The 25,756-nt window shown below is 36.6% G+C and overlaps 1 protein-coding gene across 1 annotated transcript in view; it reads left to right on the plus strand.

Annotated features, from left to right (window-relative positions):
• PREX2 (phosphatidylinositol-3,4,5-trisphosphate dependent Rac exchange factor 2) overlaps positions 1-25,005 on the plus strand; it is a 142,057-nt gene extending 117,052 nt beyond the window's left edge. Inside the window, exons 38-40 of the mRNA XM_026076953.1 lie at positions 8,765-8,867; positions 14,297-14,364; positions 19,652-25,005. Of these exons, the coding sequence (XP_025932738.1) occupies positions 8,765-8,867; positions 14,297-14,364; positions 19,652-19,697 (217 nt within the window). The 3' untranslated portion in view covers positions 19,698-25,005. The remainder of the gene's footprint in view (positions 1-8,764; positions 8,868-14,296; positions 14,365-19,651) is intronic.
• Positions 25,006-25,756: the final 751 nt, after the last annotated feature.

A 25,756-nucleotide genomic window follows, 5' to 3' on the forward strand; every position in this document is an offset into this window, starting at 1 on the left:
TCTTTTGTTTAGAATACAATCTAAACATGCAGAGAAGCACATAAAATGCACTGATTCAGATCTAATGGGACTAACTTATTACTAATAGGGGTTTCAAGGTGTTGTTTTTTCTACTTGGCCCACTTCAAAATTATGGACCAGTGTAGACTTTTAATGGTAGGGTTGATACACAGCTTGATCACCTTGCTCTGTTGAATCATCCTCTCACTCTTCAATTCCTGCAATATTGTCTTATCTGCACTCCAGATCTTTGGGAGAATCTGACTCTTCCTTACAGAAAATGCTGGATTATTTAAAAAAAAAATTATTGAGGAAAAAAAATTCTTTAAATTCTGAGGTGCAAGAGAGTTAACTGAATAACCTGAAATCTTGTGAGACAGGAAATAAACTGCAAACTTCCAGCAGATGGATTTGCTTGCCTGTTTGCATGGGACATAGAATAGAACCCTTTCATGTGAAGGATACTCTGTATAGAAAGAGAGATAATGGTCAACTTTGAGTTTTCATTTGATGTAAGATATTGTTGTTTGTGTTTGCAAGTATGACTAAGAATGAGCAAACAAAAGGCATGGTATACTTTGAGTTTTTTGGAAATGCTGTTCTTTCAACAAAGAAAGAATACTTAATGTTATGAGTGCTCCTTGCAACATTTCCAACCAATTAAAGGTGTCAAGATCTTACAGGAAGAATGTTTCTGAAAAGATGTTCTGTGCAGTTTTTTAAAACTGACAGATGATTTATGGTCAAAAGAAGTAATTTTTTTCATTGCTCTTCAAAAAGCTCTCTATCGTAATAAAGGTAGAACACTCACATTTTTTATTTTTTGAAATAATTTAGATTGGTTGATGATAATATTCCAATAAAATACAGAAAAAGTCGGTATGACTTTCTGCATGTTTCATTCTTCAGGATTAAAAATGACTAATGTTGAATTTAATAGACCTGAGCGAAACTACATTTGTGGAGGTAACTTCCAAACTATGAACGAAGACATCAACCAAATTTAGATCTGAAATATGGCTATCTATACTTATCTTCCAAGATTGATTCCCTAGCTTGATAAATAACTGCCAATTTCTTCAGCAAATTGGTAGCTTGTGGTTGAGAATACCTGGTAGAATCAATTTTCATTATCCTGTGATGTGATGGTGCAGGCATGCCCAACAAAAATGTATGTGTGGGAAGGGGGTTGGGATGTATTTGGTCTGTGGTTTGTACAACTGCATAATCACAGTGGTGCCTGTCACGAAGGAACCTTGTACAGGCTGATATTTAATGGATGAGAGGTAGAAGTTTCCTTAGCCTTGAACTGTCCATGCCTCTGTGGTTTAGTAATATTTTCCATGGACAGTCACTTTCTGAAGCATTGTTTATGATTACTGAACCATCATGATGGAATCAAATATATTTCATGTGCAGAATAATGGCTTGCTATACATTAGCAAAATAACTGAACAACTGAAGTTATGGACTAAACTTCGATGGATCTGTTCAAATCCAAGGTTGATTTTGAGGTAGTGATTTTCCACACTGGAAACATCTCAGCTTGATTACAAGGTTCATAAAGGGACTGAGCATAAATCCTGAACTCCAGCAGAGTTGTACTGTAATTGTAAATTGTAAATTACAATACTCTAAGTAACTGTAAAGAACTTCGTGCTCATTTCATCCCTAATATCTCCTGGCTGGTCCAAATTCATCCTCCCCATGAGAAAAATAAAAATTCTGTTCAGCAAATTTTCAGCATATGGGCATAGAAGATGAAGGGTATGGTTATGTTCTAGGAAAATGTGCTTTTTAGCTCTATGAATGCAAATTTCAATTTTATTTGCATGGAGCTGTATTCTCACAATGAGAACAGCTTAGGAATTGTGGCAAACAGCCTTCGGTTAGGCCTGTCTACACTTTTTATGCTTATTACCTTTAGTTCTGAAGAATATTTTCCCTCCTTTTTAGGTCTATCATGGCTTATTTTCTTTTTCAGGTTACTCTTTAGAATTGATATGTGTTACCCAGCCATTATTAGTAATTATAAAGAATTACCTAAAAAAATCTTTATCTTAGAGTCATGTACCTTTGTGTTGTGTACACTGATGTAAGTAATAGCTGCTCCATAAGCATTAATTTAAATGATAGCAGGGACAAGTGAATACTTAAGTGTCAGTGGTTTAAAAAGCGATCACATGTAGGTATGATTAGCTTATGATCTATGGAAAGAAAATGATTTAAAATAACAATGACACTAAATTACATGTTGAGCAGAAGCTTTAGATTTTAATTAGATTAACCAAATGTGCATCTTTTTCAAAACTTCATCTAGTCACACAGCCAGAACACAGGTCATTTCAACATTTCTGACAGCAGTAACTGATATGGTAACTACTAATTTGTTTCACCTCGTCTTTTCTATTCAGGGTATTTTTCTGAGAAATGTTTTAACACATCTTTGGACATAAGATGGTTAGAATTCTAACCGCAACCAGGGAATGAATTTAATGATTTAGGTTCTTTTAGCTCTGTTAACACAGATACACAGCTCACTGAGTGGCAGCTTAGCAGGTACTGTATATGAACTCAAATTATTTTTCCTCTCAGGTGACAAATGACATTAAATAAGCTGTCATGAAATAATCCATTTCTCAGCAATCTTCAATCTGTTTTCCTCTTTTACAACTCAGTTGACTATATATCTCAGTGTATGTCTATCCAGCAGATTTGCTGCCCTTTAGTAAAAATCACATCTGGCCAAAAATAAATGAATTCTTCAGCTGGGGACTGCTTGTGATTAGAAAATATAATTCAACCTCTTCTGTTCAGGATGGTCTGATCTGGAAGATACTTGAAAGTTTGTATCTCATCTTCACATAGATACTGTCATGACTGATGGGAGACGGAGTACAGGAGGCAGGGGCTGGGAGCAGCTGCAGCCCCTTCTGTTTCTTGGAAACCAAACAGAGAGAAGGAGATATTCTCAGCCCAGTTGTGGTTGGAAAGCCAAACGTCTGTGCTGTTTGCTGTTGTAATCTGTCAAGGCAGGGAATTTGTGATTCTAACTGACATAAATTCTAAGATGATGAATCTGAGTCTTTTGTTTTTCTGACATAAAAGAAGGGATGGGAGGAAATGAGAAGGAGTGAAAACAGATTTTGATTTGCTTCTACTGCACAATATATGGGTTTAGGACTTTTGCTTCCCATAAGAGAATATTTTGTGAGATCATTTCAAGGAGTTTTTTTCCCCTAATATTTTCCTTGTTTGGTTTGTCTGGACTGTTTGCATCCAAATGACCAGGTACTTTCAGTGGTCAGAACTGCTTCCAGATTGCTTTGTAACCTTTACTAGCATTTGCTTATTAGCTTTCAAAAAGGAGGAGGGGGTCAATTATTGCATCTTGCATGTACTTGCTGTCAATCCATGGTATTAAACTTTGCCCAGACCACCAGGATATGGTCCTCATATGAGGAATTCCCTGCTTTTATATTTTTTCATAAAATTCTACAAGTTGTATTGGTTTAAATTTGCTTTTGGTTAATCTCTGTGTTTGGCAGCCCTATTACTGAGGTACTTCCAGTTATGACTTTTCCATGTTATTCTCTAATTTTTGTGTGTGTGGATTTGTTTCTTTTACAGCTGGTTTCAAGGGCAGTTTGATTTGTGATAAAGAATATGTAGGAATTCAAAAACTGTATTTAAAAAGCTGGAAGAAAGCACCGGCATAAAATACAGCCCTATCAGTCGGTCAGTTCAGCATGGCACCATGGAAAGTTTACATGATTAGTTTTATAGATGTAGGCCATCTCACTGACTAGGTATTCAACAAAAATGAAACCATTTCAGTGTTGTTTGTTATAGTCAGAAAGTAGTAACCTTATTTCAGAATTATGTGACAAAAGCTATAGGCAATCATTTCTATTTTAATTCTGTTTTTAGGATTGCTGTTCATCAGACCTTTTACATGCCTCAAGGGAAACACAAGATCTAGCAGTATTAAACTGTCTCTCTAATGAAATGTATTTAAATGAAATCATGCCAATGATCCTATTTTAATGTTTTTAAGATACTTCAACAAATAAGAATGTTTTTAAATGAAACAGTGTATGTATCTAACTAGCAATACTGTAGAACTTAACCTTGAATATACAATATTGCATTTAAAGAGGTGTGTTAATAGTTAACATCGTCATTGACATCATTTTGAGTATCTTCTCTACTAATTCCCTAGGATGTGATAAGAATATAACCCTTAGAATTATTTTTTGGTCTTCTTTTTTTGCCTTGAGATCAGTTGTTCAGTTTGAGTATGTTTGCATGTTTCAGGTTTGTGCTCTAGTTGTTGCCTATCTCTGTAAAAGGCTGTTAAAGTAATCTTCATTATGCTATTTTACTTTGTCCCTGTTTTTCCCACTTTGGTTACATCTTTAACTACACACTTAGCAACCTTATTTCTGAATCATGGCTTGTACTGTCAAAAAGTAGATGGCTCATAATGTCAGTGATAACCATCCATTTTATCAGTTTTTGGATAGGGAGCAGTTTTGCAGTCTTTTCCGATCACATTCTTCAACCTGACTTTCATTTAGGAGGTTCTTTTTTTAATTTGGTTTAGATTCACTATGCAGAATATGCTTTTTCTGTCCTTTCATTCTTTTGAGTTCCACGAAGATAGGACTTATGGAGAAGTTGTTTCAGTAACTGGTTGGTTGGAAGCCAGACTTTGAGCCCAATAACTTCCATCATGTCTGCAGGGAGACTTTTTACCCTTTTTCTCTGGCTTATATTACATTTGTCAAATTACATCTCGGGTACTTTCATTTTTTCCAGTTGTGAATGGGGCAAAGCTTCCTTTGCGGTCTCTTCTTCAAGGTTAGATGTTTAGATTTTGGTGCTGGTAAATATTCTGAGCACATACCTTTTTATTTTTGCAATACTTCATCTTTCAAAGACAAGATAACACAGTGTTTAGAAGTTCTAGTCTAATATTTAACTATTATGCACTTTAATCAAACATATAACACAAAAGATCAGTACACTTTTGTTCCAAGTTAACTCTGAGGTCAGTATATACAAGATACTGGGGAATAAAACTGATTTAATTGCCAAGAAAGATCACTTAACTTTATAAATTTTTAACAATAGGCCATTAATAAAGATACAGATTGAATTCAATGTCTTCCGCACTTACTACCATGAAACTTTTTACAGTCCATAAATTTACTTAGAGGTATTTAAACATGCCAAGTTTTTTTTCAGTAAGAAAAAAAGTGAAGTGCAGACACATTTTTCCTCCTACAGATCTTCTGCTCAGCAAGATGAGTGTCTGATTGAAACATATTGTCTGTTCTGTGTGCATAATATAAGCTATACAGAATCTTTTGGTCAGTGTTTTGCCAAAAGGTGACTCAAAAGTCTGCTTCAACCATGGGTCTTAATTTTATTATTTTAACTCGAAAAATGTAGCTTTTGTCAAGTTCCACTGATGTAGGCTTATTTTATATACACCTCCTATTTCTGGCTGAAGATATTTGATTATTGCAGTGCTTTGTCTGGCTCTGAACAGCAAAATCATCAAGCAGCTTACCGATGCAGAGTACAACCATTCACCTTTTGGATGATAGCAGCCCTCAGACATGTTGTGCTTCTTAAAAAGCACCTGACTGTTTCTACTCAGTTTTGATGCCTTTCATCTGTAAAGCCTTCTATGGCTTTGGTCTTGACTGTATGAGAAACCATCTATCCATCCTTGTCCTCACCATGACAACTGGAGTCAGTTGGCATGTCCAAAATGACTTTCCTTAGCACTTACTGTCTGGTGTGATGACGGGGTGATCTAGGGCAAGATCTTCAGCTCTGAAACTTCCCCAGTTGCTCTGACAAAGCCATTATAGCCTTTACTTTAGGATGTAGTACCAGCGTCAGTTTTTCTTCTCGAATGTTTGCCTGAAAAAGATAGGTGAAGTAGGAGAAAACAGTTTTTCTGAAGGTATGGCCCAGTTATTTATTTTTGCTTTTGAAAGGGGCAAATGCCTCTCTGTTTGGACTGCATTGCACATACGTGCCAACCTAAGTTCACTGCAGGAGATCAGAATCCTGGTACCAAAGCTGGGGTCTCCATTAGTAGTTGAGTGTGAGATGAAATTTGTTCAGAACCCACCTGGAAAGGGATTTATACAATTATGAAATATTCCCCTTTTTGGGTTGTCACTCTTTGCACTTGCTAAGTAAGCCACAGTTAGTGTTGTGTTTAAAAAAAAAAAAAAGGCATTTAGTTGTAATTCAGCGACAACATTTGTTATATTCATGATCTTCTTTATGGCAAGAGAGGAAGCACACCTTCTTTAAAACCGAGAATTTTTTAGTGTCATTGAAGTCTTAACAGTCCAATTCAAGAATCATTGTTAGCCTAGTTCTAATTATTGTAGAAAAAGAATGTATAATAATTCAGTAAAAACTGTTATACATTCTTAGTTTCTACCCCTTTTTCTGAGTGTTATGATCACCCTGCCACTGCTCCTCTGGGTCCTAAGGTCAGTGATTTCATTCTGGTTGGGGGGGAGGCAGTGTTAACAGCGAGTTGTCAACATCTGGAGTCTGTCGCCAGGAGGAATACCGTGTTCATCTTTATGTTGGTGCTTTTTTCTTCCTCGTTCTAGGATCTGCTTGGGCTCATTTTATATGTTTCCTAACATGCTTTTGCACCTTTGCTCCCTCTTTATTAGTCTGCAGCTCCATGTTACATCTGGATGTACTATATTTGGTGCCTTTTATGTATGTTAGATACTATGCCTTTGTTCTCTTCGTTACCCCTACAACCAGTTTTTCTCCAGCTGCATATCTTTAATTGACCATGGGTGAGTTGTTTATAGCCATGGGGTCTCCAGTGACAAGCCTGTGCCTCATCTCTTATCACCCCATGCCTGTACTCCTCTACTTCGCTTCCTACCTAACTTTGTTTTTCAAGGCCTCTGCTATTGCACCAGACCTGTATTTCTCTGCACTACATCATGTTGGAGTGGGAAATATCTCAGTCTACATAGAATAAGTGCTTGTTGCTGCTATCTACCTAAAACTAGGGTTGTACCACACAAAGATAAACAAAAGTAAAACAAATTAGCCATAGACCCCTGGTCAATTAGAGAAATTGCTGTCACAGCCAAACCAAGTAAAACGAAACTGCAGGCAGGTCAAGAAAAGTACAGACAAGAGCAAGCCTGGCAAACCTCAGTCCTGAGGCCTTGCAAATTCTGTGCAAAGCTTATTGCCTGTTATTGAGAATGGCAATACTATATTACGGGCTACATCATTGCACATTGACGCTTCCATAAAAAAAGATCGTCATGAAATCTCTATCACCAAAAAAGTCAGAGCCTTGGTTTTCTGTCTGGAGTGAAAGATTTCTCACATTGCAGTAGAGTACTCTACGTAGTGATATATGATTGGGGGAAAACCAGACTGCTAGTAATTACAGAGTTTTCCTCCTTTGTTCTTCCAGCAGTTCTTTTACATTTATTTTTATATTTGTTACTTTTTTTAAGACATCAAGAATTTGCTATGCAATAAAAGGGTAGGTGAAGAGAATTACAATTTTCCAACTTCAGGGAGCAGTTGACAGTCAAGTAACTCTTTGTGCAAATCTATTGCTATGTAAATAGCAATAGATACCTTGGGTATCATGTAAGTGATGGGAATGGGAAGAGAGTGGTGGTAGTTTCCAGCACAACTAGCTGTCTGAAGAAAATTAAAAGAAGAGCTACACCACTGAGCCATGCTGTGTGATTAAAGATGGCCCACTCAGTACAACCTGATGTAGAAAAGCAAAAATGAAATTAACAGTAACGAGGAGCAAACAACCAGCTCTATCCACTGTGTGGCTGCATAAAAAATGTAATAAATGAAGGGATCTTGCTAAATAAGGTAGCAAAAGGTTTCTGCTTGTCATGGATTGTTGTTGGGGGATTTTTTTGTCATTGTCATGAGCCTTTTGCCAGAAAAATACCAGGTAATGTGAATCTGACGAAATGAACATTAATCAGGAACTAAAGATTATAGAAGTTATATGCTCCCAGTAAGATATTCCCTGGTCTCAATTCCCCATTTATTCTAGTTTTTCACCTTTGCGACTGCTGATCAGAGTCAATAAGCAAGTGTTAATTTTAAATTATGATACTGCATGGTATCCTTCAGTATTTTTAGGGATATTTTCTAGGTAGCCAGCAATAATGAAGAAGTTTATCTTCTAAAGTTGACATCACTGCCACAATGAATTTAAAATTTGGATTAAGTCTCTGGAACGTGTCTCCTTCAGTTGCCAGTTTAGATTGAAGACCTAGTCTTCTAAATTGCATCGAAAAAAGAACAGTGGAGTTATACAGGTTAACATCAAAGCATTTCATAAATATAGTTGGGGACAAGTATGTTAATAGCTATTAATAGAAGTTGTAAACTAGTCAGTGTTTGCTCTTGTTCATCTCTGAAAATGTACCCTACTTCTTGATTGACAGTTTGTGTGCCTAGATTAGTGGTGTTACTTGCCTCACAATTCTCTTTCAGTATCGTTGTTGCACATCTACCTTGCTTTCCATTTAAGTAACATTTCCGGGCTAATACCTACCTGATTTTGGGAGGGGAGGGAAGCTAGGTCCACTATGTAATTTTTTTTTTTGTAGCTTTTAAAAAAAGAAAATTAATCTAAGGGCATTTTTACTATATAGCAGTCATTTTAAGAAACCTTTGCTAGCAGATGCCTGAGCTCAGTTTTCCATTGCAGCTGCACTCTGAGTGTTACCCTGGAGCAAGCGATCATTCTGGCTCGGAGCCATGGGCTACCTCCTCGCTATATCAGGCAAGCTACAGATGTCATGCGCAAACAGGTAAGATGCTCTTTATGGCAAGGATGTTGCTGTTTCCTAGCAGGACTTGATGTCATCAAACAAGAATGACTTGGCCAAACATTTTGGAATCCCCATCTTAATTTTGTGTAATGCCAGTGTGAGAGTTGTCTTAGTTGGGCCGGGAGGGGAGTTAGCACTGGCTGAAAGGTTTTCTTCTCTTTTTTTCTTTTCTCTTTTTTTCTTTTCTCTTTTTTTCTTTTCTCTTTTAATAATGGAATGGGCTGTTTTTTACCAGATGCTTGCTTTCTGCATATGTGTAAATGGATCCTAACTTTTGCAGGGTTATGATTTTACTTGATGAGTTTTATATAACTGCTGTGGTATATTCTTTGTGATTGCAGTAAATCAGAATAGTCTGTTGAGTAAGAGCATCTTTATCTTAATAATAATTAGCCTTAAAAATAGCTTACTAGGATTATTAATTACAGTTAATAAAAAGTGATTCATGTACTGAATGAAGGGGAAGTACAGGAGGGAAGGGGAAATAAATACTGAGGTTCTTAACTCTCCAGGCAAGATTCCTGAGGGCATTATACTTGCTTTGAATAATATTTTTCACTATTGTGATCTAATAGAATATTAGTATTTAGAGGCTGTTGTGAATGGTTGATCACCTCAGCATTACTTCTTAGCACAAAGGTCTGACAAAAAATGCTGGTTATGTTAAAAAAAGGGAATATCAACTAAAAATGGGGACTAGACCGTACCCTGTATTGGCACAACTTCTCCTAGAATATCTTGTTATCAGATGAGTGCTTTGAGAATAAGTTTGGAATCTTGGAAGGAGTTCAAAGGAGGGGCGTGAATGACCCAGAGGTTGTTAGACAAGCCTCATGAAGGGAAGGTTAAACAGCTCAACCTATTCGCTTGATCAAAGAGAGGTTGAGTGGTGGGGGGGCTTAAGCACTCTGTATGCATATGGAACATATATCCCAGCCTGTGGTGACTTTCAACCTTATGGTAAAAGCATAAACAAGAAACAGGATACAGAAGTCAAATACAGACAAATTCAGCCTTAAAGTAAGTGCTATTTACTAGCAAAAAAGGTTATTAAATATTGGAACAATTAATCACAGATAAGACAAGACTCACTTTTTCTGGATTCTAATTTGCATCTAATTTTATTATTTTTCATAAGGTCTAGTACATATGCTGTGCAGAAATCACAGTTTAATTATGAAAATGATTAAACAACTGTGCTTTACTTCTAACTTGCCCTAGATAAAGTGCATATACACTAGATCAAACCTTTAGTCTCTTAAAGCGATAGTATAGATATTCTCACATCATAGATTTTGATCAATTATATTTAAGTGTTACTGCCTAATGTGGTTACTTCTGAGTAATGAGTCTCATTCTTTTTCACATCTGACTTCCAGTTCCTCCAGTGCATGAATTAAGTTTCTGTAGTGAATAAATACCCTCAGGGTTCTTGAGTCAGATCATGTAGGTATGCTCAGAAATTGCAGTTTTAACTTGACATTAAAAGAAAGCTACTGCAGTATAATAACAAACTTGCATTTATATGTTGATGTTTCTACTCAAGTTCTAGCAACATGCAGATCTGGGTATTTCACAAAGAAATTGGGCATAAAGTTGTACATGTCTGCTTTCAGAGATGTATTCTATGAAACTGCACATTTTCAATGTACAGTTCTGGACAGTTTTCAGAAAATGGTGCATTTCTGGATCTTTTAGTAGTTTATTAAATTAAAATGAAAGACAAAATTAGAAGAAAAGTTACTTGCTAATGGCCTTGAGCAGCTGAAATTGTACTGAAGCTTGCTCAAAAAGAGATATATAAAGAAGCCTGCAGTGGGTCTACATTCTCTGAAGTAAAACAGCAGGTGATCAATAGCTGTTAAAGATACCGATATTTCAATACCACCCACAGACACTGCAAAAAAGTCTGCTAGTATATATCACGCCAGACTTTGTTCGCACATTCTTCCTCTTGTAGAAAACCACGATGGATTTGATAGAGTCTTTTAGAATCTTTTGTTGTAATTTTAAATCAGTCTTGGAGTTCTGCAGTATATAATCCTCCACACCTGATTGTGTGGATGACCTCAGGAAGTGCTTTTCTCCATTAAATTGAATGAGGTGGTGATCATGCTTAACAAGACTCCTAATAGCCCTGGCCATTTTTTTGGAACAATTGTCTGAATAATTGCCCTATCGGTTATAACTGGGCGCCCACAAGCGCTTATCTTGCAATAACTGCAAAAAAGAGAGCAATTTATGAGAGCTGGTATGAACTGGGGTCCATGGGACAATTTTAGATATGTGGTTTCTCTTCTTCAGCTAATCCAGTCTAATCCAGATTGATTTTAAAGTAAAAAATTTGACAAGATATTCCAACCATTTTTAACCTTATTTACTCATGTATATTTATTCATTTAAACATCTTTACCCACAAGTTGGTAGTTAGAGCATCCTGACAGAACTGTCTTCAGGAGGCACCAAAGTGTAGATAGAGGCCTAGAAAAGGAGCTACAAGAGGCCACAGGTTTGTGAGGGAGAGAGGTAACTAAAAAGCTGATAAAGAGGAAAGGTTAAGAGAGAATCTGTGTTGTCTTTTAAGTGAATAATAATTTTTCCATGCCTTTTCATGAATGTAATAAGAGCATTGCATTTGGAATAATTCTCATAAGAATGGTGCTGATTTTGTGCTCTTTGAGTTGGCCATAAATAGAATTTCTTTATGTTGACTGGTTTTGCCATCCTTAAATTAGTGTGTAACTTGAAAATAAACCTATCACTTATTTCTTATGGCACTGAAAAAAATAGTTCATATATCAGATTCCAGATTGCTGATGGTACTTCCCTAGAGCTAATGGCATCTTTCATGAGTGCTCTGGCAGTACTGGTATACAGAGAAAAAAATTCTTGAGTCACTTAACAAAAATATCTGTTATGCCTATGTGAGACAAACAGTGCCAATATTCTCATTCTTATAGATTCAGGAATAATATCAGAGAAGTATAAATTAACAGTGTATTGAAATAGAAATGATACTATGGTGCTAAATGGAGACTAAGAGATATCATATAGCAAGTTGTTAGTAATTCTTAGTAATTTCTTTTCTCCAAAAGAAATAAGAATCTGGTGGTTGTAATTTGTTCTCCTGCTAAACAATAAATTACATGGCTGTATAAAGCTAGACTCCTTTTTAAATCAGCGCATTTGATTTATTATGGGAGCAAGATGTTAAAATAAATTTGTCTAGTGAGTGATGTAAGTAAAAATAGGCTGGTTTTTGTTTTCAGAAGTAGTCACATCATTAAAGTTCATATCTACGTATGATTAATTTTGATAGTTTTCCCATATACACTCTATATATACTGGCTCTCAGTCATGCTAATCATATGTCAGTCTGAGCTACTGCCAGTCTATTATGGTATTTTTTTATTTTCATAAAATTTTAGAAAATGGCACTGAGGAAAGGACGCTGAAGGTAATGAGGGTCTAGACTCAACATGTCCAGCGTTTTGACCAAGACTGGATCAGCTGTACATTATTCATGACGGACACTTGTCTTATCTGTTCTTAATCCTCCAGTAATGGAGATTCCTATGCAGTGCTCCCCAAGCAGTCTCTTCCAGAGTTTTATTATCCTTTTCATTAGAATGTTTTACTTGGTGCCTAATTTGAATTGTTAGTGGTAGTTTTTTGTTTTGTGGTTTGTTTTTTGTTTTTTTTTTCTCCAATTTAAGCCTGTGTTCTGTACTATACACTGTGGACTTAGAGACTAGATTTTGCTCCATTTTTAGCAGTAGACTTTTATGTATTTGATGATTATCATTTCTCTGATAACCCATCACTGATCTAGATTGAACAACATCAGTTTATCTGACCTTTTTTTGTTAACTGTATATTCTTATGATCTGATCACTCTCCCTACTCTCCTCTGAACTCTTTCCAAGTCTTTATTAAAGATGAGGACTAACTATGAAGACTTACAGAAGGACCTTACAAGACTTTCATGACTGAGCAGTAAAAAGATGAAAATCAGTCTAGATAAATGCACGTGAGGGGAAAAATAACCCTAAATCCACATTCAAAATGACTGGCTGAGCTGACTGTTACATCTCCTGAACAAGACCTCAGGATATGAGGTCTTATTGCCAGCAAGTTGAGGGAAGTGATCCTTCCCCTCTACTCAGCACTGGTCAGGCCATGTCTGGAGTGCTGGGTCCAGTGCTGGGCTCTCCAATATGAGAGAGACATGGACATATTGGAGTGAGTCCTGTGAAGGGTCACTAAGATGGCCCTTCCAACCTCAACCATTTTGTGATTCTGAGAAACAATGATCAAAGTTTGGGCACAGTTTATGTTCAGGGACATCTAGGACTGCTCAGCTTGATGAGTGAAGGAGGACATGACAGAAGTCTTAAAAAAAACTGATATGTAGCATGGATATGGTGGATAGGGACTGACAGTTGTCTTTTCCTGTGCAGAACTACAGGTATCAGATGTACATCAGATGTAACTAGCAAAACAAGCAAAAAATTGGTACACAAACAAGCTAAGATTGTACCTAAGCTGTGGATCTCCTTCCACAAGGATGTTATACATATTAAAGTATTCATAGGTTCAAGATGAGACAGGACAAGATCATAGAAGAGAATCACTAAAGATGATTAAATAGGTACTTAGTGCTGAAGTAAGGAGGTCTTGAGTCACTAACGACTGAATTTTGGGAGAGTTCTTGGGGAAATGCTTGCCCTGCTCTGTAGTCACGTGCCTTTGGCCACTGTCAGAGACAGACTAATGAGCTAGATGTAAAGCTAGTAAAGTCACTTTTATATTCCTTCTTCGGTTTTGTAGGTATTCTAGTTATTTTCTCCATCAATGTCACTATTTTTTTTTCCTATAGGTAATTTAATGAAATAATACTTTTTGTAGCACATCTCTTACATTAACTATGAATACTTGTCTGTGTGTCACCAAACAGCCTTTTTCATATTTTGTTTGAGCCCATTAGAGTGAACTAGTACTCTGTCAACTACCTGGGTACCAGATCTGAGCCAAATGCAAGTTCTAGTCTTACTCTACTAATACTCTGAATCAGTGGTTGTACCATATTTTTACATCATGTGCTGCTGCCACTGCAGCTCTGTTTCAGATGTAGGGTATGTTTCACGCAAAGCTAATATCTCACTCAGCCAATGTGCATATTTATATAATGACAAATGAAAGGATCATGTTTCTTTTCTGCATATTGCTTTAAGTTGAAAATCAATATGCTACTTTAACTTAGACATTGCCTTAAAAGAGGAGAGTTGTTCAGGGACATGAAGCATACGAACTGATTAATTGTATGCCATAATTACATTGATCTAGAAGGTCAGGAAGAAAACTTGTGTTGGAAAAAGTGAAGCAAAGTTGTTATTTGTCTTTTACAGGGAGCAAGAGTACAAAATACAGCCAAGAATTTAGGAGTGAGGGATCGAACGCCACAGTCCGTCCCAAGGTAACTGTTTGTACTCTAGACCATGATTTGTCTAGTTAGTGCCAAATTGTATCCTAGAGGCTCACAAGCTAGCAGCTAACATTGATGGCATTGTATTTTGGTAATGGTAAGAGTTGGCTTTTAATATACATAGGATCAATTAGGTTCTTAGCCATACAATTTTAATTAAAGTAATTAGTTGTAAAAGTTACAGCTGTGCAGCACTTTAAAACTTACCCCAGTGTTTTCATAATTAACATGAATCAGGTTTCACTATTCAAAAATTGGTAAGTCCTTCATCACTCGTGATCTTCAGTGTTTTGAGGGACATATTCATACATTAAGTCCAAAACCCTATTTTAATTAAATACTGCACTGCAATGTCTTAGTGAAATCACGCTCTAGTTGCTTTTAGAGATGACATAGTCTTTCTTTGTCATGTCCTGAAGCATCCATTAGATTAAAAAGCTGCATAAGTATAGAACACTTACATTTTTCAATGCTGTGATGGATTACAGGCACCTGAAATGTGTTTTAACAAGCATAATACTTAAAAATGAAAATAACAACTCCAGTGTTCTTATTTTCATCCTAAGGCAGTTGTATTAATCCAGCTATCATTTAAACTTTTTCTACCAATTTAAAGCATAATGTTTCTTGATGACTAATAATAACACGTTGAAGGTACTAACAGATATGTGGGCATACATAACAAACCCATTGTGGTGTTTAAATTTCAGCAAGGAAACACTGTATTAGTAACATCTGATTGAGGGGTCTGTGTGTATGGATGTATATACAGTCCATAGCCTCACAAGAAAGACTGCTTTCTGGATTCTGACCAGTAATTCTGTAGGAATCTTTTCTCATGCAGTTTGGTCCCCTTTTCTCAAATGTGCCGGTTTCTTCACTTAGGGAGTCATTGGTCATAGTCTGTTCATAGCAAATCACTGCGCATTGTACCTTGCTCGTGCTGGATCTAATTCTAGAAAAGGAGTACACCTTAAGTACTTAAGGACTACACCTTAAGTGTATAAGGTATGAGTAAATTTGCATAGCAGCATTTCTTGGGACATATGTGCATCTTGTGCCCCCATAAAGGGCAAGGCAGATGGACTCCTTCAATTCCTTCTACCAATTATGGCAGTGAGAAAGAATCTGGCAAGTGACTGACTCAGTAGCCTTCTGGAAATACTTATTTGCATTTAAACTGCCTTCTAAAAAGTATTTTCAGCCTCACATTTCCTTTTTTTTTACAGGACTTTTAACAAACACACGTCTTCCTCTATTGAAAGATTTGTGTTTCATACCTATTACTGTGTCTAATGTCTAATCGAACCATCAGAATTTAAGCCCTACATATGTGTTTACAGAATTATTCCACATAGGTAGATATAGTTGAATTTTTTTAACCCTCAAAGAGGATAGATGATCCATGTTGATGATCCATGCTGGGAAAAGGAAAACTATAGCAGCAGTGCAGGTGGTGGCAGGCTTGGGCTACTGTGATTAGCTAAGCCTAGGAAAAAAACAGTAATACGATGGTTTACTCCAACAAGAGCAATACCCTACTCTCAGGCAAACTGAAGAAGACAGACCAAGACATCAGCTGCACTGGCACCCAAAAACGTTGGCAGTGATTATTAGTATCAATAAGTAAAAAGAACACTGCGAATGTTCTGCTGAGCTAACGATCCTGGCAGGAATATCAATACTTGCTGCCTGTTTATGCCATTAAACAAAGCTCAGAAATAGTTTCAAGGAGCAAGGCCAATCCTGAAAAAGAGCATTTGCAAAAGTGCTTCTCCCAAAGACAGAACTCTAGGTCATCAAAAATCTACGGTGTAGATGAAATACAATCCAACAAAAGTACTGATTCTGAGTTTGGGAAAAGGATTGGGAAGGTTTCTGTATCGTACACATTTAGGGGATTCTGTATCTTACACTGTTTTCAGTGTGGAAGATATGATTGGTACTTGAGGAGACATTGATATGATGACCATAAAATGTCATTGTTGAAAACTCATCTCTGTTATAAAAGCTCATCTCCATTACTCTTCTTTGATATTGAATAGGTATGTTCTATTGGAGCAAGAAACATTTGTCTGGGTAACCTCAAACAGGTCAATATCCTTCTGGTTTTCCATCAAAGAAACTTATGCCTTAATGGGAATCCCCACAGAGTACATGCATGGAGCAGTTCTCTTTCACAGCTCCAGTAAGAGAAGGAGACCCTGTTTTAAACTATTATCAGAAGCTAGCCAGCTACAACAAAGAATATCAGCAAACCCACCACCAATAAAGTCCTTATCACACTAATGATTAGTTTAAAGGCAACCCAGCACCAACTGTCTTGCATTGTGGGAACCAAAGCCCTAAAGTAGCATTTTATACAGGAAAAGCTGCATGAGCTTTCATAGTATGAACAGTATGATTCTGGCCTTAATTAGACTCCACTGTGACATAATTCTGGAGATGGCCAAAGGTTTGTGGCAAACCAGGTCTAATTCTTTTCCCACCTCTAAATGAGATAGTAGGTATCTGGATTCAAAGCTTTTGTCATAAAGGAAAAGTCCAAGTTCTTAAAAGGAAAAAGTTACAAGTAATTGGCCCAGGGACATGTATTAGCTTTCTTGAGCTGGCAAAGTCTGAAATATATTGCATCAATTAGGAGAAGGTCACTTCTCTCCAGTTGAAACTCCCATAACTTAGCAATGAAAAGCTAAAGGAAAATTATCAGATGACTTTAGAACATAGAGAGAATGAGACAGAGATGCTTCCAACATGCTTGCAAGTCAGTAGCAATAACAGTGTCCCAGGAATATCTCATCGGCCTCAGGGTTTGGGGTATTTGGTGTACCATTAGAGATAATAAGCCATGTAAATCAGAATACTCATCAACATGAGTGATACTTTCAGTATATAGGTAACTGATACTGTGGGTTATCAATTCTTTGATGCCCTTTGATGCCATTAAAGACAACTCTGTTTAAGTGTACTTTGCAGCCATTCTCTGTTCTCTGCAGTTGCCACTGTTCACTGTCTTTTCTAAGCTGATTTGTATCATCTCAAACACCTGTCACATACCTGTTGCGCCAGAAGAGGCCGTTTCTGTCCTATACTGTCTTCAGTATATAACTCCTTGGGGATTTATGCAGCCTCCCTGTAAATTTGTTTTAGAGTGCCCCTACCTCGCTTGCTCTCTAGACTATAACCTTAAAGGTTACCATTTTAACCTGAAAATTTCCCAAACCTTGGTACTTCAGGCTGAACTTTCCTATATATCATGCCTTGAAGTAAGATTTTGCTAAAACCTCACCAATAATTAACCCCACTGTGATTACTGACTTAAATGAAATTCTGACAGTCAGTCTATCTGTCTTCTGCCTGCTGCGAGTATTATTGATTTATTACACCGACAGAGTTAAATAATTCAGAGTAAGCCCTGGTTTATTTTTCTCTACATACTCAGCTGTATAAAGGTCAGGCCATCTCATTCTCTCACTGGTAGACAGATATGAGAACTATGTCTGTTGGCTTGTGTGTGTGTCCTGACAAATACACTGGCTTCTGCACCAATGCTTACTTGACCTTAAACGGCCAAGCAACCAGATGACAGTGTGGAAGTGATCCTCAGGACACATTATGGTGAAGATTTGAAAGCAGCATTGCGATTGCTGTTCCACTGGCAGAACTGATGCTCCTCATTCTTACCCTCCAGAAACAGTACTGCCTACAGTGAGACTCAGAGAAGTTATTTAGCCCCCTGCAATTGTGTGTTGTCAGTGTCCCATGGGTTTTGACTCTTAAGAGAACTGAAAGAGAACAGCAGATATCCTGCCCTGCTCTTGCATAGTCACAGAGTACTTTTTCTGTCATGAAACATCATGGTGTGAAGAGGTTTCAGTATTCACAAGGTGGGAATACTTGACGTGGTGTGAAGAGGCTTTCAGTGTGCACAAGGGCTACCATACAGACAGCGCCTAAGGTAACTTCAGTGGCAGAGCAACTTGCCAATAAAGCAGCAGCTGACTGATCTTCAATTGCTTGTGGAGTTCTGTCACATGTCCAGATTTTTGTTTTCCATGTCGACTTGTAGTATGATTTTGAAATGCCTGATTAGTTAAAGTGCAGTGATATAAATTAACGTGATGTTTAGCCAGCAAGTTTGCAAAATATACATGGAAAACTCATATATCCGGAGCATCTCAAACAACCCTAGCCTCCAAAACAGTGGAAGAGTCACCACCCTACCTGTAGCCAGACCTACCAAACCTGTTGTTATTTCTTTTTGCTTCCGTATTTCAGTATCATAGACTCTTGATATTCAGTAGTAATGCATTTGCAGTATTATTATCTTTTCCCTTTGGATTTTAATGCTTTTTCTCCTTGCCACACCCAACTCCTTAGTCTCTTTATTATTGCTTCAGTGATACACTTTACCTGAGGAAAATACATAATCTCCAAATGAGATCATGTCTATTGCTGTTTCAAACTGTTGTGGTTCTAGGGGAGATGCTGGATATTCTTGGAGAGCAGAGAGACCTCTTTTACTAAGCCTGAGGTCAGAATGATTGCCCTTTATTTTCTGTATTTCTGACATTAGGGTAACTTTCCAAACACTTTTTAATAACCAAGTCCATGCCAAAGGATTTAGTAGAAATTTGAAAGGCTTCATAAATGGAGGTGTGGCTGACTATTTCAGTCTTTACTGTGGTAGTCCTTTGAACCAAACCTTATTGATCTTGACTTCATGGGGAGCGTGAGGGCGGGGGAAGGGTGTTCAAAATCTTCAGGCTGACATGCCGTGTGTCTGACATCTGTCTTGGGTTCTTGGAGATCAAGACCACGCAGCATCAGTTTTACAGAAAAGTGTGTGAAAGCGAGGGCTGACTGCCAACACAAAAACAAAACTGAGGCAGTAGCACTCACCAAGCAACTTTTCCAATACAGAAGTTCAGAGCAACAGTTGGTTATTGAGTTAGTGGAGACCTCGCTGCCTTCAGAAAGGATTCTTCAATGCAGAAGTATAAAAGCTTGACTAAACAGGAATGTTGTTTTACTGTCTTTTTAATATTACTTACAGGTGTGTATTTTAATAATACCACTGTCAATGTAAACAAACAGTCATGTTTATAAACAAGATTTTCCTGGTTTTATATCAATGTTATTAAACTGAATTCAATGCAATTACTGTTCTTTTGCAATGGAAGAAGACTCAGATTTAGTTTGTCTTGCCTAAATTTACCTATTTGAATAGAGACCAAGCTCTCAGAATAATGATTGCTCTATTTTTTGTTTCTGTCAGATTATACAAACTATGCCAGCCACCACCACCTGTTGGAGAAGAATGAGGAGAACTACTCCAGAAAATAATCAAATATTGGCTTTTAGGACACCAGGACTATAAAATCTACCTGCATTGTAGCAGTGTGTGCCTGGGGCTTTGATAAATAAAAGCCCTTTACTCAGGATAAAGAAAGAAATATCCTAAATAGTCTCTACTGACATTGGAATATGACTTCCAAAAAAAGCATTTCTGGAATCTGTGCGCTCCAGCCTTATGTTAGCAAAACAGGAATTTTCCTTGGGAATTTTACACTGGAATAGGGTTCATTAGATGCTCAGTCTTGTTCAGCCACACGAAATAGGCACAAATCTCTTGTGTCCAAGTGAAGTGATTCTCTCTGAGCTAGCACGGTGTGTTCTTGTGGAAGGAATAAAAGCCTAGATAAGGGGTATGCACTTCATATGGGGCCTTTTGCACTGATAATCCCTTTTTTTTTTTTTCCTGTCAGCATCATAACTTCTCACCTTTTCATAACAATGAAATTAAAGTTTCAAGGATATAATGTAAGTGAGGTTTAAGGATAAAAACTAATTTCAGAATTGTGCCTAATAACTACAGACTGACTGCTTCTATAAACGTATGTTCATATAAACACAGCCATGCCTAAAGTGTCCTGTTGTCATAGTCATTTTGAAGGAATGTGAATATGGCATCTGAGGTGCAGTTTTACCCTTCTTCAGTTGTCATTATATTGAAAGAGAGAAGGAACTTAAGTCTGATTTTCTTCAGTAATTAGACTGAATTTGAGACTCTGACGTCTAGTGGATGTTTTAAATTATAGTGCCTCTGTATTTCAGAGTTGTTCAAAGTTGTGCATATTCTTGTACAGTATTATACTAGCAAAACTATACAAGATGAGGATGAGGCAATGTTGTTACATTTAACTGGAAATGTTTGTGTAAGTTTTGGTGTTTCAATGTTTTATGCCACCATTTACATTATTTTGTCAATTTTTTTTATAGCTTTTCAGTTCTTTCTTGTGAAGTTGTAACTTCATAACTGTTACAGATTTATATTGAAGATTCTACTATTTAGAGGGCACAGGAAAATACGTATGCGTTTAGCTGCTTTTTTGGCCAAAGTATTTTCAGAGAAAATGCCCCCAAATGACATTTCATGTCAGAACACAATAAAGCAAAATTCTGAAATAGCTCTAGTTGTTGTAGTAGCAGCTACACATTCTGTTAGAGAGGGACTTGTACTGTCTGAACAAAATTTATTTTCTATGCAGTAGCAGCCTATAGTTATGCTGTAGCAATCAAACCTCACAACATAATTTTTTGCATATTATCTAATTATTTATAAAATTTTCAACAAATGTATTAATCCACAAAGAAATAGATGGGAATTCAGAACAAGCTGTTGTCTTGCAAAGAGTGTTTTTTGCATAGGCTATATAGGGGACTTCTTACATTCCTCCAAAGGAGGAATTAGGACTCCTACAGTTTTCAGTATTTTTAAGTTTTTACACAGACTTTAACTTTGCTAAGAAAGTAAATATTTTTATATATCTACAGATATATATGTCTGCACATATGCTATCTTCAATGTGTATATATTTATGTAGTCATATCAATTTATTAGTGATCCGACCTTGAATATAGAATGTTTTCCTTAAACTGTGACAAAAACATGCAATAATGAAAACAAGTCACAATTTCTCCTGTGTGCTTTGAAGTTTACACTCTTTAATAGTTATGGAAAACTAGGAGGCTTAAATCTTTCTGATTTTAAAAAAACAAAGTTTTACTCTGTAGAAACTTACTCTTTTTGTCTAGGATGACCTAATGCTTGTACATAAGAATGAGTCACAATTTATTTAGTTGCTATTCTAGTCAGAGTATTTCCTCTTTTTGGATGTGTTTTATTCAGAGAGGCAGTATTGGTTAGGATAATTCCCGCTTCAGGCAGAAGTGCCAAAAGTGTTTCCGTTATTGCTTGTTCAGAAATCGCAAATACATAGAAGGCGTAACCTTCTCCTGCCAAGGACGGCGCTGCAAACCCTGTGGAATGGTGGTGTGCTCTGAATGGTGGGGTCAGCCTCTGCCGGGAGCTCAGATCTTGCTGGGAGATGTTGCCTGTTGTTACTACAGAGGAAGTCAGCTGAACAGAACTGCTAATTCTGTATAATATAACCTAGAGGACAAAATCTGTTGCATGCACACATGTTATTGTAACTAATCTGTTGATCACTTTTTCATCATGTTGAAAAACAGCAGGAATGTAAGTATGCCAAAATAGTCTCTTCTGTAATATGGTAATTGTACTGCTTTGTTCTGCATTTGAAAACACAGGGTAATAGACACTTTTAAATACTGAGGGGCAAATAGTTGTGAGCCACAGTCACTGGACCAGATTTTTCAGCTGTTGTTTCACACAAGCGTGCATCAGAAATCTTGACCCTTTGTTTTTTGTATCTAATTTTTGTTGTTTTATAATAGGAAGGACAGAATGGACTGGATCCTCAAGCTCTTCTTAACCTTGAGGTAGTCAAAGTTATTCAGCACTGTGAGCTTCATTATCTAAAGCACTGGCTTGAACCTGTGCTGCAAAATAATTTACCTAATTAGGCTGGTATATTCAGAGGGGTCTGATAAACTTAAGCCTTAGTTTCCTGGGATTTTAAGTGGGATGTAGAGGAAGGATTTCCAAAGTACTCAAAGGAAATTAGACATAAATCTCCTATTGACTCTCTGTGGAAAGTGGGTGCCTGATTTTTCAAAATTTCTGCAAAATCCAGTGCTCACTTGAAACCGTGCAATTTTTCAAACTGATTTTCTTAGCTCTCTCTTTTCAGAATACATTGCACATTCTAACACATCTGGGTTCTAGTAAAATTAGATGGACATTGAAGAAGCCTATTCTTAAATTATCAATTTATGTATGTTTGTGACTAAAGCTATTTATCTTGCTTGGTAAATGTATAGGATGTATTTATTTCTTATGTAATGCACACATGCAGGATAAAAAAATCAGTTCTCATCACAGTATGTTTATCCTCTCCTAGATTTTTAGGCTTGCAGACAACGAGTAGAGATGACCAAGAGTGCTGGTTTACAAGAACTGTAATGCCCATAGCTTGTGAAACCTTTACTTCTACTGCAACAGATTATGCAATCTGTTTTTTATGACAATGTGTTATACCAGTTTAGGGAAAGCATTCTGTATGTAATTTCTAGGTCTTTATTCAAGTCAAGTTTAATATTCTTGGGAATAAAATTCAAGCTTCTATAGATATACATTACCAAATACTGACTACCATAATTCAGTGGTAGAGAGTGTTATAGGAGATTGAACAGCTGGGAGGGTTAAGTCATGTAGCAGTGTTCATGTTTGAAGAGAACTTGCTTGTTGTTTTTAAGGTGGAGCTGATGATGTTGGGACTATCTTTGTAACCATCATCTATAAGTAGTAGGATGTTAAACAGTCTTTATGCTACGAAATGAGCGTTGGTTCAGTGTAGCTCCCCAAATTAAGTATTTTATAACACTTATTGTCCTTGCAGATTGTAAATGTAAATGAATACAAAAAAGGTGTATGTGCTGGTTTCTAATTGTTGAGCACATTTGTGTTTAGAAATCCATTTTCAAGTACATATTTCTGCTTTCACCTGAACCAACATCAATTCTATGTCCACTGAGAAAGTTACAATCTTCCGGTGTTTTTTTAGATAGCTAAAACGCAGTGGTTTTAGCAAATGCATCTGCTTTTTTTTTTTTTTTTTTTTATGCAGACATTAGTGGTCAGAACTGCTCTCTACTGTTTTACAGCCAAAACAATCAAATTAGGATTTATAGTAATCATATTTCATTTCATTTATTAGAATCCCCTTATTCTGAGTGTGGAAAAAAATGAACCAGTTTTGTTGCTCTGCTTTTACTTGGAGAAATACACATCATGACAAGCAGCATTGATTTATTTCACTAATTCATTGTCAGATGTAGCATATGTATTTAAGACAATTGCTTGAATGTGAGTATACACATTGTGATTAAGCATGATGTTCAAAACAGGAATGTATCTTTCATTTGTTTTCATTTACATTTGTAAAATTAGTAACTGTAGTGTATATACAATATTGTTCCTTACTCTTTACTTTGCAGCTACTACATGGATTTGTCTTTCAGCGTTTTATGCATATTTTGCACCGTTATTGTTTAACATGATGGAAACAGGAGTTTCTTAAGCTAATGCATTGCCTTAGGTATTTTTATGCTTGTTTAGGAACGCAGGTAATGCTTTTCTAATTGTACTCCAGCAGTACACTGGCATTGGTAAATTAGATGCACAGTGCATATCTGTCTCAGGATATCTGGATTTTTGATGATTAGGTTTTGATATATAAAAAGATACTGAACTCACTTATATTTTTGTATGCTGACAATTGATTTTTTATATACTGTATATATCCATTGAGAAGTTTTCCTAAAGAAAATGCATTATTAGGAATATTGCCTTTTTCCTGCTAAAACAGGTGACTTTATTTTCTTGTATGTGTATAAATGAATATCCTGCATGCATAGTCATGCAGATATTAGTACCAATGAGAAATTTCAGATTGTCTGGAGGCAATCAAGTAGTCATTTCTTATGTTTTTCTCCAGAAATAACTTCTCCATGCTAGAAATTCTGTATTGCTAGAATAGAACTACTTTAGAAATAACTTCTGCTTCATTTTGAAAGTCCAATGGAGTGTACTTCCATAGTAGCGGGGACATTTCTGCAAGTATTTAGATTTGGACTTTTATGGGAATATCCACAACATTTCTAGTGTGTGTGTGTGTCCTGTATGTACAATATGCATATGTGTCAGATTTAAAAGATTAAGCAGCCTTATTCACTTTTTAATGCCCTGTATATAGTGTATGTAGTTGTTTATGCTTGTTCATTAAGAAAAATGAATACTTTTTGCATTGAAGTATTGCACACATTTTTCAAATGAAGAATATATTGTTTGTAACTCCTCAGTAAGCACAAGAGAGCATTACTGTTTTGAAATATATATATAAATACATCAATACACACAATCTGTCAGTGAGCTTTTGTTTGAAAACAGTTGAACTAGCAGCTTCGTGGGTAGTTGAGTTTGTTAGAGGTAACATTTCGAATTTAATGTTAAATCTCCTTGAAACATGGATTTAAATTACTTTTTCTTATTTGTAAAGTGCCTATGTAGCATACTTTGAGTCTGTTACTATACTGATTATGGGTTAAACTAATACTGTGTACTTTAGATCTATGGTTTATTTTTGTAGTCTACATATTAAAGACTGGAATGGTAACAATGTATTACAAAATGTCAGATAGCAATAAAACCAATGTTAATATGGCCACTGCAAATCTCTTTATTTGTAAGTAAGAAATAAGATTTCGGGGTTTGGGGTCTTTAACCTCTTCAGTACGGCGGCTCTTGGAATTTTGCTGCAGGAGAACCGAAATTAAACTTCTAAGACTGTATGTTTATAATAGGAGTCTTTTCTGAGAATCCAGGCTCAGAATCCGGGAGAATCATTGCTGGCAATTAAAATATATCTTTATAACCAAGAGGAAACTGAAGCCCACAAAAGTAGGAGTCCATGGCTTTGGGCTGCTACATTTTGTGAAGGCTGGGGGAAGGGAGACAGGAATGAAAAATCCCTTTCTGCCCCTGGCTTCCATTACTGTCCCATTAAGATCCAAAACACCCACCACGATTTCTGGGATTCACTTCTCTGAAGACTAACCGTGAGATGGTCATCCAGTTTATTGCTGTCCACAAGGACAACTGAGGAGCATAATGCAGGAGTGCTGTGCTCTCTGTGCTACCAAAACACACGCTTGTTTAGATGGATTGTCAGCTAGCTCCTAGCCACTACTGAGGTTCCAGGGGTATGAGAAGTTATGTGGAATTTTTCTTTCATAGGACTAAAAGCTCATGAAATTGGACAACTGCTTAGCAAGGTCTAATATCTCATACACTGAACTGTTTGTTTTAGTTTTTACTGCTACGTGGTTGTGATCAAGACCAAGAAGAGCAGTGGAAGCAGGACCAAAAGTAGCTACACTGGTTTTGTAAAGCCCCTTT

Source organism: Apteryx rowi, unplaced genomic scaffold, assembly GCF_003343035.1.
Source record: "Apteryx rowi isolate R43461 unplaced genomic scaffold, aptRow1 scaffold_444, whole genome shotgun sequence".
Lineage (NCBI taxonomy): Eukaryota > Metazoa > Chordata > Aves > Apterygiformes > Apterygidae > Apteryx > Apteryx rowi.